The sequence below is a fragment of the Macaca fascicularis genome, chromosome 1 (genome assembly GCF_037993035.2).
Source record: "Macaca fascicularis isolate 582-1 chromosome 1, T2T-MFA8v1.1".
Classification (NCBI taxonomy): Eukaryota; Metazoa; Chordata; class Mammalia; order Primates; family Cercopithecidae; genus Macaca; species Macaca fascicularis.
Genome location: NC_088375.1, coordinates 77,873,980 through 77,896,093, shown reverse-complemented (window position 1 = coordinate 77,896,093; position 22,114 = coordinate 77,873,980). Strand labels below are relative to the sequence as shown.

Below are 22,114 nucleotides of genomic sequence, written 5' to 3'. Positions count from 1 at the left end.
GATTGTCAGTTCTCCCGGTAATGACCAGCTTTTCCAAAGTAAATGGAAAACTCCATCATGAGATCAGCTTTCTCAGCTGGAAATTTTGGAGGCTAATATAATGAGTATCTATCTCTTTTTTCTTTTTTGATCTAATATCATGTAACTTCCAGAACTGTTTTCAGGCTAAATAAGACTGATGGTTTATATTACATTTGCCTAAATGCAGTATCAAGGGTTGAAAATGCACGAAAAAATGCAAAAGATATACCGATGGTTATTTTGGTTTCTTATTACAGGTTATCTTGGAAGATGTTGCAATGTTGCATATCAAACCAGATCAATTTACTTATACTTCGGATCATTTTGAAACTATAATGAAGTATGCAGAGAAGCTAATTCAAGAAGGAAAGGCTTATGTGGACGATACGCCTGCTGAACAAATGAAAGCAGAACGTGAGCAGAGGATAGAATCCAAACATAGGAAAAACCGTAAGGCACATTGTTTTATGTTTTAATTGATATTTTTATATTCTGCTTCTTTAGTTGAATGTGATTTCTTTTTTGTGAAAGCTACTCGTTTTTTTGTTTTGTTGTTGTTGTTGTTGTTGTTGTTGTTGTTGTTTTGAGGCAAAGTCTCACTCTGTTGCCCGGGCTGGGGTGCAGTGGCACAATCTGGGCTCACTGCATCCTCTGCCTCCTGGGTTCAAGTGATTCTTCTGCCTCAGCCTCCCAAGTAGCTGGGACGACAGGCGCGCACCACCACACCCTGCTAATTTTTGTATTTTTAGTAGAGACGGACTTTCACCATATTGGCTAGGCTGGTCTCGAACTCCTGACCTCGTGATCTGCCCACCTTGGCCTCCCAAAGTGCTGGCATTACAGGTGTGAGCCACCATGCCAGGCAAAAGCTGCTAGTTTAAACATATTTGGGTATAGGACTCATTTGTGTTAGAAATCTTTTTTCTTTCTCTATCTTTATGTTCTTATTATTTTATTAACATCACAACCACATATGAATATGCCCTTCATGTCTCACTTATTATGTGTAGTCTTTTGCATTGTATTCATTCAATTTGAAGGATTCCTTCTGCAACATTTTACAGTTTTCTTACTTCAAATACTTAGCCTTTCTATAATACAATGTTTGATGATAATGTTGTCACCCAAGTCTTCCTTTTGGCATGTGGGTAAATGTGAATATAATATATAATATAAGCTCAGTACTAACCTATATCTCTGAACTGTCACTTGACTAAAGAGCATATCTTTCTTATTCATGACTTCTCTCCTGAACTTCTAAATTGGGCTATTTTCATTCTGTAATTATGTTGTCAGAACCACACTATATTAAATCTTGAGTGTTACGTTTGGGAAGCATTAGTAAATTAAAATAGTTATAATGAGTCTTTTTTATTTTGAAAAGGTTTTCTACATTTTCAAAGGTGGCTAACCAATGGACTTTTAGACCTATCTTGATTCTTTGAGGGCAATTGTCTTATATTTCTAGTAGCTTCCACAGAAAATTATTGTTTAACAGTTCGTATGCATATGGGGCAGGTTTTTGCTAGATACTGTGATATAGGTGGAACCATTGCCACTTAGAATATGGAGTCCTTTTTTCTAGTATTAAACTCTTTTCTTTCTTGTATCACTGTCTGTTTTCTATCACCTCTTACTTTCTTGGATCCAAGAGTATCCTGCTTCTCATTGGGATGATGAAGGGGCTTTCAGGGAGCCCATGAGTTCAGACTGTCAGCCTGAGATGTGTTCTTTAGACAGGCACGGGCTGTAGTGCCAATGCCTGTGGGACCTTAGGCCCAGACCAAACCATTCTGTCCCTTAGGCATGAGGTGGCAAAAGAAGAGAACGCTTCTGCTTTAAAGGTAGAATGTTAAATTTGAGGGAGATGAGAAGGGGCTGGCCCGTTGTACCATGATGGGAAGGGAAACACTCGGTGAGCGGAGCCTTCAGGCCTTGTACTTTTTTTTATGCTTAATTAATACTACATGAGTGGAATGTATTAGTGTTATCTTTTCTAAAACATATTTGTATTTCCTAAATGTATTGTGAAACATCTTTCATTAAAAAATGATGCATTTGCTCTTGGTGCTGGATACTGGAACTATTACAGTGTTTTTAAACTAACACAGGGTGGTTATAAAACAAGAACACGAAATTTTATATCAAATTATAGCACTATAAGAATAATTTCAGTTTAACCAGATGAGTTAACTGTAATATAATTATCATTTTATAGCTATTGAGAAGAACCTACAAATGTGGGAAGAAATGAAAAAAGGGAGCCAGTTTGGTCAGTCCTGTTGTTTGCGAGCAAAAATTGACATGAGTAGTAACAATGGATGCATGAGAGATCCAACCCTTTATCGCTGCAAAATTCAACCACATCCAAGAACTGGAAATAAATACAAGTAAGTATATCTCCTTCAATATGCTAGGTGACCTTCTGTGCTTTTGTTTTGATCTTCTCTAAACATGGAGTAGAAGCAAAATGGTCAAGAAACCTAGCCTTTTGTTCATTCATGGGTTAACTGGCTGGTGGCCTTTCAGGGGCTGTTTACTCACCTGTCAATTAAGGTTATACCACATTATTTCTAAGATCACTTGTATCTGTGAAAGTCCTGAGTCTTTTTTTTGTATTGATTAGGTAAACTGCGATGTATATCTTTAGATGAAGATACTTTGCTTCCTGTAATAAACTTTGAGTCTACTTTGCACAAATTGATTCCTAAAAGTAATAATATTGAAGACTTCCAGAAGTATGAACAATACAAGAAAGTAACATGTGTTTAGATTAGTTTTCTATGTGGATTTGTAGGTTAACAGATCTTCGTTTTAAATGGACCTTTTCCCAAAAAAACGCCTACTTTATAAAGTAAACCATAAAATATATTTTTTAATACTTTGAAGAAGCCTACTACACATAAATGCTGAATTAAAACTTCTGAAAAGAATGGTAAATGTAAATGATTACTTGGTTAGCTGATGTGACTGACTTTAAACTCATGGGTGCTGACATGTCTGTCCATATATAGACAAACACACGTTAATTATATGTGCATACATACTATTTTTACCAGGATTACTCCTTGTTTTACTAAGCAAATCCTTTAAGTACATTTGGAAAAGTGACTTTGGATACACATTTTCAGTATCAAATAATCGCAAAGCATAATACAATAGTATCTTAATCAAGTTGTATCTTAAAGGTTACAATGTATAATGGCTGGGCACGGTGGCTCATGCCTGTAATGCCGACAGTTTGGGAGGCTGAGGCAGGAAGAGCTCTTGAGGCTGGGAGTTTGAAACCAGCCTGGGAAACATAGTAAGAACCTGTCTCTACCAAAAAAATAAATTAAAAAAGAAAAAAACTAGCCAGGTATGGTGGCATGCATCAGTAGTTCTAGCTACTTGGAAGACTGAGGCAAGAGGATTGCTTGAGTCCAGGAGTTCAAGGTTACAGTAAGTTGTGATCATGCCACTTCACCCCAGCCCGACCAACAGAGTGAAACCCTTTCTCTAGATAAACAAAAAGGAAAGCATTGGCTGGGTGCAGTGGCTCATGCCTGTAATACCAGCACTTTGGGAGGCCTAGACGGGTGGATCGCTTGAGGCCAGGAGTTTGAGACCAGCCTGACCAACATGGTGAAACCCCATCTCTACTTTAAAAAAAAATACAAAAATTAGCCAGGAGTGGTGGCACATGCCTGTAATCCTGTCTACTCGGGAGGCTGAGAATCACTTGAACCCAGGAGGCGGAGGTGGCACTGAGCTGAGATTGCACCACTGCACTCTAGGCTTGGTAAAAGAGTGAAACTGTCTCCAAAAAAAAAGAAAGAAAGCATATTTGCACTAATATGTATGTTTTTTTAATTCAAATTGATACTGCATATAAATTGTATACATTATCTTAGTCAGAAACTGTTTTTAAGACTATTTCATCTTAAATGTAATTTTAACGTAATAATTTTCTGGTCTGTTATCGGTTTTTGTTTTTTTTTTCTTTTACACAGTGAATGGAGCACTGTTTTTGAGTGTGTTTGACTACTTTTAAGACTCTCAGGGATTTACTTGAGTAAGGGATTACTGAAGACAGTGAGACTCCGTCTCAAAAAAAAGAGATGTTCAAAAGCTAAATTTCCTTAAAATTATTACATGTATTGTTTATTGCTTCTTACCATGCCGTACATTGGCCATTACAGAAATATTATGATTATACAATTTGCCAAACCAATACCTAATTTTGTATTAAATTGCAAATTTGCTTTTTTGTTTGACTGCTAAGTTGATAACTGACTCATTGTTCTCAAAGGCTGATAATGTTCTGATATACTTTGAGTATTATAAGTCATAAAACCTTTTGGTTTTTAAGAATCTGTTAACTTGTAAAGAATTACATTTTAAATTAGTATTGTTGTTTATAATGCCTAATCTAAGAGAGAAAGGGTAAAATGTTTTATTTATTTTTATTTTCTTTTTTCTAGTGTTTATCCAACATATGATTTTGCCTGCCCCATAGTTGACAGCATCGAAGGTGTTACGCATGCCCTGAGAACAACAGAATACCATGACAGAGATGAGCAGTTTTACTGGATTATTGAAGCTTTAGGCATAAGAAAACCATATATTTGGGAATATAGTCGGCTAAATCTCAACAACACAGTGCTATCCAAAAGAAAACTCACATGGTTTGTCAATGAAGGACTAGTAGATGGATGGTATGTTTAATGTTACTTAGAATTGACAAGAAGTAAGGGCGTAGTAGTTATCAGTGATTTTTAAACTGCTTGAGAGATAGGGAAGGTGATCGGGACGAGGGGGAATGGATAGGCATATAGAATTCTTGTCTTCTTCTCAACCAGTGCATTAGGGCTCCCCATTCTTGTTTTAATGCCACAAATATGGAGTGCCCACTGGGGATCATGAAATGAAAAACACACATGAGGGCACATCCTCTGCAGGTCTTAGCATTTAATAGAAAAATAATTTTGACTTTCTGGTCATTGGTGTATTTGGTTACTGATCTCTATTCTCTACTGAGGCTGAGGTTTTTCTTTTTTGGCTAGGTCCCAAGAAGGTCAAAATACCCTTGAGTCGAAGTGAAGATGTAAAAGTTTATCTTGAGCTCCATTAAAAGGGTATTACTGCATACTTACCGAGGTTTGCAAATCCCTGCAAAATATTTATTTCCTACATATATTTTGTTTTATTCCAAAGGGCTTTATAAAGTACATTCATTTGTGAATGACAGGATACCATCTTTTTTCTGATTCTCATGGTCCTGTGTGGAATAGCGACCTTGAAAATGTTTGTTAAATAAAAATGTATTAATGCATGGGATTTCCATGTTTGAAAATGTCACCATTGTGTCTTTTTTTCCAAATGTGCTTCTACTGTTTCCAGTAGTGCATTTATTTTACTGCAGTATTTGACAAGTCAGCAGTTATCCTGTTCCTTGAACTTGGGCTTACTAGTATTGCAATTTACCTAATTCGTATAACCAGCTCTTAGCCAAATGTTTAACAAGCTCAATATAATTTATTATTCATTAAGTATCTTCTACTCTCCACATCTACACATTACAACATTTCCCTGGTACTTAAAATGTACATATTTCCAGGGATGACCCAAGATTTCCTACGGTTCGTGGTGTACTGAGAAGAGGGATGACAGTTGAAGGACTGAAACAGTTTATTGCTGCTCAGGTGCGTTATAGTTTCTTTTCCAGCTTCTCTGTTTGAAATTTCAGGTACTTCTATTACTGTCCCTTTGGTCTTTATTATCTCTATTGTTCTTTCTATTCCTTGTTTGTGCCTTACGAGCCAAGGGCAGATTTTTTTTTTTTCTAACAAACTTTAAAAAAAAAAAAAAGTTTATCACTGCTTATAATAGTGAAAAATTGAAAATGTCCTAAACTCCTATGCTAGGTTTGGACTAAGGCAGCTGAAGTATTTTTAGCAGTGAATTATATGACTTGACTGTGACCAGTCTGTAGACTGAACCTTTGCAGTGAACTGTTAAGGGTAACCAAATTAGTTTGTATACACTGAGTTTTACATTTCACTAGAAGTAAACTTGTAAGTATTTATCGAGGTTTTTTTTTTTTTTTTTTCTAAACATGCTTAGCATGAAATAAAGGTAAAGTTCTAATTAATACTTCTTGCCCTTAAAATCATGTTACTGTTTTTTAGGGCTCCTCACGTTCAGTTGTGAACATGGAGTGGGACAAAATCTGGGCGTTTAACAAAAAGGTATATATTTTAACTCTCTGTCTTCTTTTTTCATGCCTAAGTCCCAAATAATGTACAAGTAGAAGTCATTACTGTGCTCATGGTAGAGAAAAGTTTGTGAAGAATATTAACATTTTGCAGACTTTCAGGAAAATGGAATGTTTTCCTTTTTTAAAAACATGAAGAGCATTAATTAAGCCTATTAACTATTCCAAATAAGTAACAGTGATTGAAACAAACAAACTTGGAATTATGGGGAACAGTAATAGTTTTTTCCTTAAATTTTTTATGAACACTCTGCATTTCATTTTTCTGCTTTCAAGCTGCGAGCTCTCTGTAAGAAGGTATTACTTAATGCTTTTATTTGCCTTAAACATAGCTTTTAGCATATTACATGTTAAAACCTGAGATGTTATATGGCTTTGAAGCACAATCACATGTATATAAAAGACTTGGTGTTAAAAACCATGTCCTCTGGTTTTCTTAGTACCAAAGGGAATATTGGGATAACCCCATTCTACCCCATTCCCTTGTGTGCTGAGAGGACATAGAATTTTAAAAGTATATATTTCATTGAGTTGTATTGAAGTTTCATTAATTACAGTTCCTTTGTCCTACTGAATCCAGCTTTTTTTTTTTTTTTAACTGTTTCTTAAAGTCAAATGAGGAACACTGCCTATTGACATTGTTAATTACTAATTGGAAAGCAGATGCTTGGACACTATAATAAGGCAAATCATTCAAATGCCATGTTTTAAATTATGGTTTCTGTGATTGTGTTCTGTAAATTCTTATTTGGGATTGCTGCTTGATGGTGCTGATGTCTTGCCTCAAGAAATAGTTGCTTGTTTCGCATGTGTCTTGAATTTGTTTTATTTTGGTCTTTCGTGTTTAGTTTTTGATACATAAAGGAATTGTTAATTGGTTCTTTCTGTTGCTGCAGTTACTAATAATAAATATGAGTAGAATTTGCTGGCAAAGTTAACGTTGGTGTACTTTTCATTAACAATACAATTTTTAATGATTTCAAGTTTTAATAAAGTTAAGCATGGACACTTCAGATATCTGAAATATATTTTACTGTAGTCAAATAGTTCTATAGGGTCTGTTAAGATGAATAACACATTCCTCCATCTTCTTTCATAGTTTCCCTGGAGAAAACACTTTCATTTCTTCTAGATAGTTCTTTTGGTATTTATTACTTACATTTCTTTCTCTCTCTCTTTTTTTTTTTTTTTTTTTGAGACAGAGTCTTGCTCTGTCGCCCATGCTGCAGTGCAATGGCGTAGTCTAGGCTCACTGCAACCTCTGCCTCCCGGTTTCAAGCGATTCTCCTGCCTCAGTCTCTCAAGTAGCTGGGACTACAGGCATGTGCCACCATGCCTGGCTAAATTTTGTATTTTTAGTAGAGATGGGGTTTTACCATGTTGGCCAGGCTGGTCTCAAACCCCTCACCTTGTGATCCATCCGCCTCTGCCTCCCAAAGTGCTGGGATTACAGGCGTGAGCCACTGTGCCCAGCCTATTGCTTATATTGCTGAATGAAATATATGTCACTACTTTTTCAGTTATGTTTAGACATATTAGTTGACTTCCCATGATGGAAGATAAATAATTTGGCCTTTTTCTCCTAACTTATTGGTTTGCTTGTAGTTGATTGTCTTGCTTTGTCTCTCCCTCTCATTTGCTTATTTTTCTTTTTTTGTTTTTGTTTTTCTGTTAAAAAAAAAAAAAGCCAGATTCTCATGCCTCTAATCCCAGGAGTTCGGAAGGTCAAGGCAGGAGGATCGCCGGAGCCTGGGATTTTGAGACCAGTCTAGACAACATAGTGAGACCCCATCTCTCCAAAAAAAAAAAAAAAAAAAATTAGCTGGGCCTGGTGTGGTGCATGCCTGTAGTTCCAGCTACTCGGGAGGCTGAGGTGGGAGGATCACTTGAACCCAGGAGATCAAGGCCGTAGTGAGCCCTGATCACACCACTGCAATCCAGCCTGGGTGTCAGAGTGAGACCCTGTCTCAAAAGAAAAAAAAAAAATTTTTTTTTGCCTCAGGCTGGAGTGCAATGGCATGATTTGGGCTCACTGCAACCTCTACCTCCCGGGTTCAAACAATTCTCCTGCCTCAGCCTCCCGAGTAGCTGGAATTACAGGCGTCCACCACCACGCCCAGCTAATTTTTGTATTTTTAGTAGAGATGGGATTTCGCCATGTTAGCCAGGCTGGTCTGGAACTCCTGACCTCGTGATCCGCCCACCGCAGCCTCCCAAAGTTCTGGGATTACAGGCATGAGCCACCACGCCCAGCACCCCTGCGTAGTTTTCTAAATCTGTCTCCACAAGATGTGGAAATTTCCCACCAAGATATTCAGATGCCTTAGGTGTACTTTGAGTTTCATTTTGGAGACATCTCTGCCAGAGGCTTCTGTGCTGCTCTGTAACCTGATTTGGATTCATGGCCCATTGGCTTCTGAGGCACAGCTGTCTTCCTAGGTCTCTTCATCTTCCTAGGGATTCCCTTTGCTTTTGTTCTATAATGGACATTACAGAACATTGCCCTGTTCTTGGATCTTCTTTTTTTTATATTACCTTCTTGCTTTCCTGAAGGTAATACATCATTCTTTGGACACTCAGTCCTACTGTATACCTCTGGTAGCTCCCTGACAAGGGGAGCATGGGATGAAGAAAATTTTTGAAACCTTGTATCTGACCTGTGTTTTTTGTCTGAAATTTCATGATGATAGGCCATGGTGAGGGTCTGTTTTCATCCACATCCATTGGAAGAACATATGGCTTCCAGTCTGGAAACTCATTCCTTCAGTTCTGGGAAATTTTCTTGAATTCTCTCCCTTTCCCTCTCCCTTTCCGTCATTTATTTTCTTTCTCGTGTCTTGTCTTTTCTCTTTTGTTTTATTTTTTTCTGAGATGGAGTCTCATTCTGTCACCCAGGCTAGAGTGCAGTGGCATGATCTTGGCTCACTGCAACCTCTGCTGCCCGGGTTCAAGTGATTCTACTACCTCAGCCTCCTGAGTAGCTGAGATTACAGGTGCCTGCCACCGCACCTGGATAAGTTTTGTAGCTTTAGTAGAGACAGGGTTTCACCATCTTGGCCAAGCTGGTCTTGAACTCCTGAGCTCGTGATCCACCCGCCTCGGCCTCCCAAAGTGCTGGGATTACAGGTGTGTGCCACTGTGCCTGGCTTTAAATTCTTTTTCTTTCTTCTCTATTACGTATTTCTTCTCTCTGGAACTCTTCTTGGGAAGAGGCTGGGCCTCCTGGACTGGTACCCTCGTTTTGTTTTCTGTCTTATTTTCCTTCTTGTCTTTTGGTTTATCACAGATCTTCTTAATTTTTATCTTCTCACCTTTCTGTTGAATTTTATTTATGCTATTATAGTTCCAGTGTTTCTCTTGTTCTCTGAATTTTCAAAATAACTTTCTATTCTTATTTCATGGTATTACTAGTAGGGTTTTTTGCAGAGTAGTGTCTCTTCTCCCCAGTTTGTTTATTTTGGTTTCTTTCACATTAAAGGCATTTCTCAGATGTCTGGTTAGAGCCTTGATTATCTGCTTATGTTTAATGTGGGGAAATAAAGAGTGATTGGAAGCCTGAAGAATGAGAGTTGGGCTTTCAACTGAGCTTCGCTGTACAATGATCTGGCTGGGCTAGTTTGTTGGAGAAATTCCATGTCAGTAATTTTATATCTTTTCTCAAGGATTAGGCAGTTTTCCCAGAGGGGCTTCATTGAATCGCCTTCCTGAAGTGTGAAGACCTGGCTGCCAGGTTTTGGAGTCAAATGGGGGAAGACTGCTGAGGGTTTTATACATCTACTATCATACATTCACTTATTCCTCTTGTCTCTCGTGCAGTACCCTTTCCTTTGGCTCTTTCTGGTATCTGCCAGGATCTAGATACCCTCTTATTCACAGAGTAAACTTCCATTCTTTTGTCAAGGAGGGGAGAGGCTGTTGCCTGGTTATATGAAGTGGAGAGGGGATGCTTCTGTGTTTTCAGCGTCCAGAATTTTGTTGCTGTTATCTCTTCTTTTTTCTTTTTTTCTTTTTTTTTTTTTTGAGATGGAGTCTCGCTTTGTCGCCCAGGCTAGAGTGCAGTGGTGCAATCTCAGCTCACTTCAACCTCCGCCTCCTGGGTTCAAGCAATTCTCCTGCCTCAGCCTCCCAAGTAGCTGGGATTACATGTTCCCGCCACCATGCCTGGCTAATTTTGTATTTTTAGTAGAGACAGGGTTTCACCATGTTGGTCAGGCTGGTCTCGAACTCCTGACCTCAGGTGATCCGCCCACTTCGGCCTCCCAAAGTGCTGGGATTACAGGCGTGAGCCATCGTGCCCAGCCTTCTCTTCTTTTATTATATTAATCCTTCTGGATTTGTGCCTTTAAACAAAACAAAACCTTTTATTTCTTTTAAGTGGGCAGTTGGGAAAGGGTGAAAGTTGATGAGTATTTTCAGTCTGCTTTTTCTCTTAAATCCTGCGAGATCTTTAATCATTAAACACTGTCTTTAAAACATAGTATTGTTTTTAGACAACTGGTAGTGAAAAGGAAATCATTCTGATCATTACTTTTTGTTTCTATTGCTGACCTTTATGATGTCTTCATACACTGAAACCCATTCCCTTCAACTCTTAAGGTACATATCCCTCTTATTTAGAGTTCATGGCACTCTCAACCTCTAATTACTGCTTTGTTGTTTTCTAGCTTGCTCTGTCTTTCTTCTCAAGCTCTGCAGGTAAGATTTAAGTGAAGCATCGGTTAACAAAATTTAGCACCATGGAGTTGTGAAGTTAAATGTTACTGGCAGAGCTAAATCATCATTCTTTGGACATTCTCCTACTCTTAACTAACTTAGCTTTTTTTTTTTTTAAAGCAGCTTCTGTTTAAAAAAAATTAGCTAGATTTGTTTGCATGATTCTTTGGAGAAAGAGCCTTATTTTAGGAGTGAACTGTACAGGGTAAAGAAAAGGGAGAAATGGATGACGGGAAAGGAGACGTGTGATTAGTTATCACAGTATCCCTTCGACAATACCGTGATCCTTTTTTTCTTAGCCTGAGTTTTCATCTTGATAGGAATTTAGTACTTTATTTTTCTGTATCACAGTTAAATAGAATATATCTATAAATAGTTTTTTCCTTGATAGAGGTAGGAGACATTTCAAGAGCTTACTTGCATTAGCCTCACTAATTTTCTTCTTGCTTTTACTTAAGTGTTAAGATTTTAACTTTTCAGTCAAGGCAGAAGAGTCACAGGTTTAAGATGTTCACTTTAGAGCTATTATCAATCTCTATGAACCCTCATAGACTGCTTTAGTTTTAAAATGTGTGTATTTCAGTAGTATAATATAGTTTTTCCCAACTCGCATCTCAACCCCCTTGCATCTGTTCCCAGCTAATAAAGTATGTGGAGACTTCTCTCCCTACTCTGCAAATAAGGAGACTTCCTTCCAGTGAAAGTTTTCTTGAAAATTAAACCCCAATAAATAAAACAAAAACATAGCTGTTCTGGTTGAAGTATGTGAAGGGAATCAGGAGGCCCTCTGGTCCTTCCACCTCCACTTAGTGCTACCAGGGCACCTCTTTGAAATCTTTAGGACTCTGGCGTAATTTGAAAACCACTGATCCAGAGATTTTTAGAATTGCATATTTTTAGAGCTAAAAATACCTTTTAAGTCTTTTAATCCAAGTTTTCCAAATATGCCTGATCCTAACCATCCTATGGAATGCTTGTTAAAAATTAGATTTCTGAAATTTACTTCAGACCATTAAAATTACAATTTTTTCGGGGGTAAGTTGTCTCAGAATCTGTGCTGACAACTGCCCCAAGTGATGATTAAAATTAGTCAAGTATAGGAAACATTCTTCTGTTCCTTTTATCAGCTGAGGAAGCAGCTGCAATGAACTAAGTTTCTCGGGCAGGGTTGTCTAGTTTCAGCTTTTTTAAAGAAATTGTATCTTACTGACTTAAATACTGAGCTGAGTAGCCAGTCACGAATTAAATCTTTGATTATTCCAGCCCAGTAGAAGCTGAAAGGGGAAATCCTTAACTGGTAAGAATGACCTTTAAGCCTCGAGGAAGGAGTGAAACAGTAAACTTGAGAAAGGCTGGTACTGATTTAGTATTAGCATGAAATATAAGCAGATGAGGATTAGCAGATGAGGAGAAGTTCAATAGCTTTTCAAACTTTGCATGAATGACCTCTCTGACGATGGCTTCCTCTCTGAGTTCATTCAGAATTTCCACGATATTCTTTTCAGAAGCTGAAAACTACCTTCGACACTGACAAAAAACCAACCCAATAATGGTAACAATGGAAAAATAAAAACAAATTTAATTATACCACCATTTTCTGCATTCTTCTAATGAGAAAAAATAACTTGTATTACTTAGCTCTTTGTTTGCTTTCATATACATTTTTCTCACATGTGCTTTATATATAGTGTCTAAACATTGCTCTTGTGATTGGTCATCATGACTAATTTTACACTGAACTGTGAAGTGAGAAAAATACATCAGCTCCAGAAGGGGATGCTACTAGTGATTTGGAAGTAGAATAGGTTGGAGCATAATGTGTATGACCATTTATTCAGTCAATCTGCAAATATTTATTGATAACCTATATGAGACAGGCCCTAGCTAGGTACTGGGAATATACTGAGAATATATTGGTCTATATATAGTGGCCTCTATATATAGCATATAGTAGAAATACCATTTATACTTTTAATCTATAGAATTGCCTTATTATAGTGACGGAATGCTGTTCTGCTTTTGACGGTGATGTGTTACCCTAACCCTGATTAAATAAAACAATACTGAAACAAAAATATCTGTATTCTCTTAAAATGGACTTCTCCAAACTATAAAATTGAATGTCACATTTACCTTTAGGATTAAGATACAACCCACTGGATAACTTTTCCTTACCTTCTAATATCAGATCTTAAAATTATTTTCAAAATAACTCTAATATTATGCTTTAATTGGTTTCTTTTCACCTGCCAGTAGCTATTCTTGTGAAAGAATTCTAAATCCTTCGTGTAGTCTTGGTTTACAGTTGTTTCTCTTTTTTCTGCTTGATGGTCAATATCAGAAAAGAGTTAACAGATGAAAAAAAAATTAGTAAATGCAGTAACAAAAATACCAGTTAGTATTCCTGTGCTATTATTTATTTTATTTGTGGTGCTCTATAAGATATCTCAGTGTTTTAACATGAGGATGTATTTGTTGCAGGTTATTGACCCAGTGGCTCCACGGTATGTTGCATTACTGAAGAAAGAAGTGATCCCAGTGAATGTACCTGAAGCTCAGGAGGAGATGAAAGAAGTAGCCAAACACCCAAAGGTCACTCTTACAGTTTCACCCATGTTTTTCTCTGTTAAAAGAAGGAGCAGGAAATAAAAAGGAAAATGTGCTTTCATGGCAATGGCATGATTTTGAGATGATTTTCTTTTTCTTTATTTTTTTTTTGAGACGGAATCTCGCTGTGTCTCCAGGCTGGAGTGCAGTGGGGCGATCTTGGCTCACTGTAACCTCCGCCTCCCGAGTTCAAGCGATTCTCCTGCCTCAGCCTCCTGAATAGCTGGGATTACAGGTACCCGCCACCACGCCTAGCTAATTTTTGCATTTTTAGTAGAGACGCGGTTTCACCATGTTGGCCAGGTTGATCTCAATCTCCTGACATCATGATCCACCTGCGTCAGCCTCCCAAAGTGCTGGAATTACAGGCGTGAGCCACTGCGCCCGGCCGAGATGATTTTCTATTCAACATTGTTTGTTGGGATTTGACACTAACTGAAGTAAAACTTTTTGTGGATTTTTTGCCTTAAAAAAGTTTATTTTAGTAACAGTCCACACTACATCACACAGAACTGTTATGCTCAGTTGGTGCTTATTTTTTATTCTATAGAGTTAGAATATTAGTGTGTAATAAGAATTTATCTCTTCCTAGAGTAATTCTGAAAGATGAGTTATAATTCAAACTCCTATCTTTATATGGAATCTGAGGCGCATTCTCTATTAACTAGGGTATTCACTGTCACCTTTGTCTTGAAGCCAAAACATTACACCTACTATTGTGGAATCACAGCTTGACTTCAGAGTCTCTTACACTGCCATTTCCTCTGTTTGGAAAGTATAAGTGAACTGTCCATCTAAATTCTGAATAGAATTTTTTTTTTTGTTTTTTTTGAGACAGTTGCGCTTTGTGGCCCAGGCTGGAGTGCAGTGGCATGATTCTGGCTCACTGCAACTTCTGCCTCCTGGGTTCAAGTGATTCTCATGCGTTAGCCTCCTGAGTAGCTGGGATTACAGGTGTGCACCACTACACCTGGCAATTATTGGATTTTTAGTAGAGATAGGGTTTTGCCATGTTGGCGGCCAGGCTGGTCTTGAACTCCTGGCCTCAAATGATCTGCTTGCCTCGTCCTCCCAAAATGCTGGGATTACAGGCATGAGCCACTGTGCCCTGCCCTGTATAGAAATCTTAAATACAAGTACCATAGAGTACTTCTTTGTTAAGCCATGGTCATCCCAAATTCTTATGACTGCTTAACTGACAATGTTGAAGTAAAACAAGTTTTTTTTTGTTTTTTTTTTTTTAATTTTGAGATGATCCTTACTCTGGTGCATGATCTCAGCTCACTGCATCCTCTGTCTTGGGCTCAAGTGATCCTTCCACCTCAGCATCCTGAATATCTGGGACTACAGATTCATGCCACCACACCTGGCTCATTTTTGTACTTTTTTGTAGAGACAGGGTTACACCATGTTGCCCAGCTAGAGACAGCGTTTCACCATGTTGTGTAGGCTGGTGAAAGAGTTCTTTTATTTCAGCTTTTACAAATTGTCTATAAAAAACTTTATTATATACTGAAAATTACGTTCACAGACTAACTCATATACTAGTAACCAAGCTTATAACTATGTTGGTAAACTAACCTACATATAAGATGATATGCATTGCAAAGAGCTACACATGTTCTAAATTGTAGCCTTATATGATTGATTATCTCCCCATGTATGTCATTAGCTACTTTTTAATTTGAAAGATTTGAATCCTAGTAAGATTTGGGGTGTGCGTTTACTTGATTGATTTGGGTTTGCCTTTCTTTACATCTGATTGTTTTGACCAGGTAAGTAGTAGTATCTGATCTGCCATATCACCTACTATACAGTTAGCATAAATCTGAAGCATACTGAATATTTTAAAATTTGAATCATGAGAATAAAAGTTTTGAAGAGTGCTTATTTTTTAAAATGACAGTTGTAGTCAGATAGGTTAGATTAAATTACTAGGCTGGGGGCTCATGCCTGTAATCCTAGCACTTTGAGAGGTGGAGGTGGGAAGATCATTTGAGGCCAGGAGTTCGAGACCAGCTTGGTCAACGTAGCAAGACTCTGTCTCTACGAAAAATTAAAAAATTAGCCAGGCATTATGGTTCCTGCCTGTAATCTCAGAGGTAGGTGGATCACTTGAGCTCAGGAGTTCAAGGCTGCGGTAAGCTATAACTATACCACTGCATTCCAGCCTGGGTGACTGAGCAAGACTCTACCTCAAATAAAACTTAAAAAATTAAATTACTAAGTACTGCTCATTGCTAAAAATAAGAACTAATTGTTAAGGAAGCACACTCTTAAATTGTGACTGGATTGCTCAGTTTGCTCTGTGGAATTTTCATATGACATTTCCCTCGCAAAGTGTTTTATATTTAGCCTGTTAGTATTCTATTCTAAGCTTAATATGTTATTGGTTGTTAAAACATACTGATTTTTCTCAAATGCATTGGTGAATTCATTGAACAGTTGTTAAACACATGCTGGTTAATGTTTATTTCAAAAGGCCTTCTTGCACTTTTTTAAAAAAAATTCTGCCAAGTAAAAACTGAAATTATGGCACTTTTTATTCTCCTCATCTCTTTTTCTTTCCATATCATACACACTGGAAAGGCAGAAAATTTACTTATCTATATCTATATAGATAATACTTTCTTTAAAGTTTGTCTTCTAAAATCTGAAAGGTCCATAATTTCCTCCAGGTGGCATCTGTTGTCCTATAATGTCCCATAGCCACTGGTCAGGAATGACTTATTTTCTCTTTTGCTGCAGAAGCAGCGAGAATCTTTTATTTATTTATTTTTGGGGGACGGAGTCTCGCTCTGTCGCCCAGGCTGCAGTGCCGTGGTGCAATCTTGGCTCACTGCAGCCTCTGCCTCCCAGGTTCAAGTGATTTTCCTGCCTCAGCCCTCCCAAGTAGCTGGGACTACAGGCATGAGCCACCATGCCCTGTTAACTTTTTGTATTTTTGGTAGAGATGGGTTTTCACCATGTTAGACAGGATGGTCTCAATCTCCTGACCTCGTGCTCTGCCCACCTCGTCCTGCCAAAGTGCTGGGATTACAGGTGTGAACCACCGCACCTGGCGAAGCAGTGAGATTCTAAGGATAGGAAGCAGATTCTAGTTGAAGAGATACTAAGTGATAAATTATACTGTCTTAGCTATGAAATCAATGAATGATTCTTTTAGGCTGGAAGTAATCTTAGGGGCAGGCTACCTCATCTAATTTCATTAATATTAGTGGTCAGGTTGCTGATCTGATGTCACAGAGCTGGAATTCAAACTGTTAATTTCTACTGAGTCCGAGTATGTATTGTTTAAATGGTAAGAACAGAATTGGGAATATGTTTATGTTAAAATACATAGATGGAGAAAGAGTAAAGCATTTTCTTCCTAGTACAGCAATGAACTGCTAACAGTTTAGTAACACAGAAGACTTTTGTGTGGTTAAAAAATAGAATGAATTTATAAATTTGCATACTGGGTTCAATAAGTTGTTGTTTCAACGGACACTCTGCTTTTCTTTGTCAATCAGAATCCTGAGGTTGGCTTGAAGCCTGTGTGGTATAGTCCCAAAGTTTTTGTTGAAGGTGCTGATGCAGAGACTTTTTCAGAGGGTGAGATGGTCACATTTATAAATTGGGGCAACCTCAACATTACAAAAATACACAAGTAAGAACTTCTTGTTTGTTTTCAAATAAACATGGGAGAAAAGCATTTTATTTGTATTTACTTATTAAACATTATCAAATTCAGACCTATACATGTTACTGACTAGTAAATCTGCCAGACGTAGCTACTGCAAATTCTGGACACAAATTAAGTTTTTTTCCATATATGCTTCAGTTTATTAACAGGCTATCAAGATGTCTTTTATTTGTGGTGATGAAAATTACTACATCTGGATATAAAAAATAGTTGTAATGCTTTAATGAGAAATTACATGATAAAAAGGGACTCTATACAGTTGCCTGATATGGGGATCTTTTAGACAGAATTTATATGTATAAGATAATCTTTATACTAAAATTTACCTTAAAATTGGTTAATAATGAACTTGACTTTCTAGTTACTATAGTGTGCTACACTTACGAATTTGATCTTCACATTCTGTAAATGAAACATAGTATGCTGAAGATTGATTTATGCAAACTCGGAAATCTTAATTGCGTTGTTATTACATATGATTGCAAGTAACTGCCAGATGTTTTTAAACATAGTAATTCAGATTTTATAATGCTTAATGCAGGTGACTTTAAGTTAATAAATATTTACATGTTCCTCATCAATTATATGTGAATCTGTTCTCTAGTTGATTATTAGTATCTCAATGGCAGTGATTATGTTGTATTTATCTATTAACCAGTATATGTCTGGCATATTAGAAGCTCAAATAAATGTTTAATTTGGAATTTTTCCAAAGAAAATTTCTTATCCATTTATTACAAAATAAAACAAACTATTTTATAATAATATAAAATAATTATAGAATAAAATAGTGAATTTATGGCAGCTGTGGTTAATATTTCTTTGAATACTTTTAATCTTTTATCTAGAAATACAGATGGAAAAATCATATCTCTTGATGCAAAGCTGAATTTGGAAAACAAGGACTACAAGAAAACCACTAAGATCACTTGGCTTGCAGAAACTACACATGCTCCTCCTGTTCCAGCAATCTGTGTCACTTATGAGCACTTGATCACAAAGCCAGTGCTAGGAAAAGATGAGGACTTTAAGCAGTATGTCAACAAGAACAGTAAGGTAACCTTCCAAAGAAACCATATTTCATCTTTTAAATTTTTCTTTAGAATTAAATTTTATATATTTCGGATCCTCAGATAAAATGGATAAGATGTGTAGAATTTTATTTAAATCAAAAGACGTAAATTGAGCATGGTGGCTCATGCCTATAATCCTAGCACTTTGGGAGGCCAAGGTGGGTGGATTGCTTGAGCTCAGGAGTTCAAGACCAGCCTGGGCAACAGGCTCTACCAAAAAAAAAAAATAAAAAAAGATGTAAGTAATGTTTCCATTTTATAGATGATAGAAACTGAAGCACAGTGAGGTTAAGTAACTTACCTGAGGACAAACAGTAAATAGTAGAGTTGGGATTCAAATCTGACCCTTGTATTTAAGCGCTACGCCAGCATGCCTTTCAGCTAAGTCTGTTATGTGCTCCTTGCATCATATTTCATATTTATAGCAGGAAAATTATTTCTTCAGTAATGCCAGTCAAGTTATTTAAAATGTTTCTTGAGGCCAGTTTATGAAGGTTAACTTTTAAAAATGTGATAAATTGAATTGTCATTTATTTTAACACTTCACCATTTCATTGTGTGTGCTCAAGTAGTGAGCTTCTTAACATATCTGTTTAAAATGGGAATATTTTAGTTAGTGGAAACTGCTTGCATTTGAGAGTTGTTTTACTACTCTGATTTTGAGAAAGCGTACTTTGGTTTTATATGATCTTTACAGCATGAAGAACTAATGCTAGGGGATCCCTGCCTTAAGGATTTGAAAAAAGGAGATATTATACAACTCCAGAGAAGAGGTTTCTTCATATGTGATCAACCTTATGAACCTGTTAGGTAAGTAAATGTAACTGAACATCTAAATGAAAATGCTTAAAGTTATTATAGTGAGTGATATTTTAGAAATGGAACTTTCACTAAAATAACGTACCTGACAGTTTTATTTCTCAGTCTCTTTCTCAGTTTTCTTTGTTTTATATTTAACATTTTAGACTTAAAGTAATGTATTTATTTATTTTTTGAGACGGAGTCTCGCTCTGTCACCTAGGCTGGAGTGCAGTGGCACAATCTCAGCTCACTGCAAGCTCCGCCTCCCGGGTTCACGCCATTCTCCTGCCTCAGCCTCCTGAGTAGCTAGGACTACAAACATCCGCCACCACAACCAGTTCATTTTTTTGTATTTTTAGTAGAGACGGGGTTTCACTGTGTTAACCAGGATGGTCTTCATCTCCTGACCTCGTGATCTGTCCGTCTCAGCCTCCCAAAGTGCTGGGATTGCAGGCGTGAGCCACTGCGCCTGGCCTTAAGTAATTTATTTTAACAAGGGATCTTTGAAACAACACGTGCATTGAACATTGATAAATTATTCATTTCTGAAACTAAACCAACTTGTAATTAACTTTCTTGCAGCCCAAGTATAAAGAACAAAATTTCAGTACTGTATATTACCTATCTTTGGGTGAAAATTATTACCATTATCTTTTTCTTTGTAGTGTATTTTCACTAGATAAATGGTACAAACGGTACATTTAGAGGGAAAAAAATAACCAATATTTGTATTTTTTTAACCATGAAATAATAGGATTATTAGGAGGAGAACTTTGTAAATTTTTGTCCCTTTATTTCTTTTCTATTTGTCTCTGCTATTTTTCTAAGCGGTATCTCTGTAACTGTGTAGTCAAAATGCCTCTTCTGAGATTTAGTCTTGTGAATCTAACTGCCTTTTAGATATCTCTGAATAGATTCTTTCAAGCATTTCAAACTCAACGTGTTCAAAATTCCAGGATCTAGGTGTCATCTCTGATTTATTCTTCTCCTTCATCCCTTTTTTCAGTCAACAAACTCTGTTGTTTGTGTTGCCCATCTAGTCCATCTCTGTGGATCCCCTGCTCTGCCTTATTTCAGGCTATAGCATTGCTTCCTTGATTGCCAAAATAGGCTCTCAAGTATCTTCTTGCCTCCAATTTCATCCTTTTCCTATTTTCCTATTCAGTTTTCACATGCCCACCAGTCTGAAAATTTAAGAGTAACAGTTTTATCACATTCCTCTACTGTTAAGAAATCTCTATTAGTTGGCCAGGCACTATGACTTATGCCTATAATCCCAGCACTTTGCAAGACTGAGGCAAGAGGATTACTTGAGGCCAGGAGTTCAAGACCAGCCTGGGTAACATAGTGAGACCCCGTCTCTACAAAAAATTATAAATAAAGAATTAACCAGGCATAGTGGTAAACACACCTGTAATCCTCACTGCTCAAGCGGGTGAGACAGGAGGATTGCTTGAGCCCACGAGTTCAAGGTTACAGTGAACTATAATTGCACCACCACACTCCAGCCTTGGTGACAGAGCAAGACTCTCTCAAAACAAACAAACAAAAATATTGTTAGTTTCAGGGTAAAAGCTAAACTTTTTAGTTTGACATGCAAGATTTTTCATGTTATGGCGTCTCTTGAGCCATACCTATTGGAGTTTTCTCTCCCTGATCCCTTCTGTTTAACATATGTACCAAATTGCCTGGGACTTTTCTAAAGCACTTGATGCCTTTTCCTGGAATGGCCTTGTGGCTTTTTCATCATATGAGTAACCTTATTCATTTTAATATAACATTTCCTTTAGTCAAATAAGCTCATGCATGCATACAGTGTAGCACAGTGCCTGATAGTTACTAAGCCCTCCTTAAGTATTTCGTAGTGGTGGTGGTACCACCAACTAAAATAACAGAGTAGATTCTCATTTTATTCTTAGAAAGTTTTTGAACTTCTCAACAAATAGTTGAAAACTGAACAGCTACACACGAAGAACTGAACAGCTACACACGAAAGAGTGAAGTTGGGTGCTGTTTGTATCATATACAAAATTTAATTCAACATTTATCAAACACCTAAATGTAAGAGCTAAAACTATAAAACTCTTAGAAGAAAACGTGAATGTAACTCTTTGTAACCTCGGCAATGCTGTTTTGGATATAACACCTAAATCACAAGCAACCAAAGAAAAAAAATAAATTGGACTATGTCAAGATTAACATATTTTGTGTTTCAAAGAAAGTGAAAACACAGGTCACAGAATGGGAGAAAATATTTGCACATATGTGTGTAAAAGGACTTGTATCTAGAAGAGAACCCAATTAACAATGGATTTAAATAGACATTTTTCCAAGCAGATGTACAAATGTAAGCACATGAAAAGATGCTCAGCATCATTAGTTGTTAGGGAAATTCAGATCAAAATAATAATGAAATATCATTGCATACCACTAGGATGGCTGAAATAAAAAAAGACAATAACAAGGATTAGAAATGTGGAGAAATTGGAGCCCATATGTATTTCTGGTAGGGTTGTAGAATGGTTCAGCTACTTTGGAAGACAGTTGGATGATTCCTTCAAAAATTAAACACGGAGTTACCATTTGACCCATCAATTCCATTCCTGCGTATTTGCCAAAGGAAAAGAACACATTCACACAGAAATGTGTATGTGAATGTTTACAGCTGCATTATTCATAATTGCCAAAAAGTGGCAATAGAATTTTGCTGATTATCCTTTGGAATTGAGAATTTCTTATAAATTATTATTATTTTTTTAAGAGATAGGGTCTCACTCTCACCCAGACTTGAGTGCAGCGGCGTGACGTCCCCAGGCTCAGGTGATCCTCCCACCTCAGTCTCTCCTGAGTAGCTGGGGCTACAGGCATGTACCACCACACCCATCTAATTTGTGTATTTTTTGTAGAGGCAGGGTTTCACCATGTTTCCCAGGCTAGTCTTGAACTCCTTGGCTGAAG

At 37.1% G+C, this 22,114-nt stretch overlaps 1 protein-coding gene across 4 annotated transcripts in view; it reads left to right on the top strand.

The window, feature by feature from the left end:
• Positions 1 to 22,114, top strand: part of EPRS1 (glutamyl-prolyl-tRNA synthetase 1) — an 83,975-nt gene that overhangs the window by 25,873 nt on the left and 35,988 nt on the right. For 2 of the 4 annotated variants that reach the window (XM_005540881.4, XM_045397314.2), the window contains 10 exons: positions 279 to 471; positions 2,240 to 2,411; positions 4,485 to 4,718; positions 5,621 to 5,705; positions 6,192 to 6,251; positions 6,554 to 6,574; positions 13,472 to 13,582; positions 17,110 to 17,246; positions 18,131 to 18,338; positions 19,053 to 19,165. In XM_005540881.4, the coding sequence (XP_005540938.3) occupies positions 279 to 471; positions 2,240 to 2,411; positions 4,485 to 4,718; positions 5,621 to 5,705; positions 6,192 to 6,251; positions 6,554 to 6,574; positions 13,472 to 13,582; positions 17,110 to 17,246; positions 18,131 to 18,338; positions 19,053 to 19,165 (1,334 nt within the window). The remainder of the gene's footprint in view (positions 1 to 278; positions 472 to 2,239; positions 2,412 to 4,484; positions 4,719 to 5,620; positions 5,706 to 6,191; positions 6,252 to 6,553; positions 6,575 to 13,471; positions 13,583 to 17,109; positions 17,247 to 18,130; positions 18,339 to 19,052; positions 19,166 to 22,114) is intronic. The other 2 variants (XM_005540882.4, XM_045397325.2) reach the window with 1 other exon arrangement.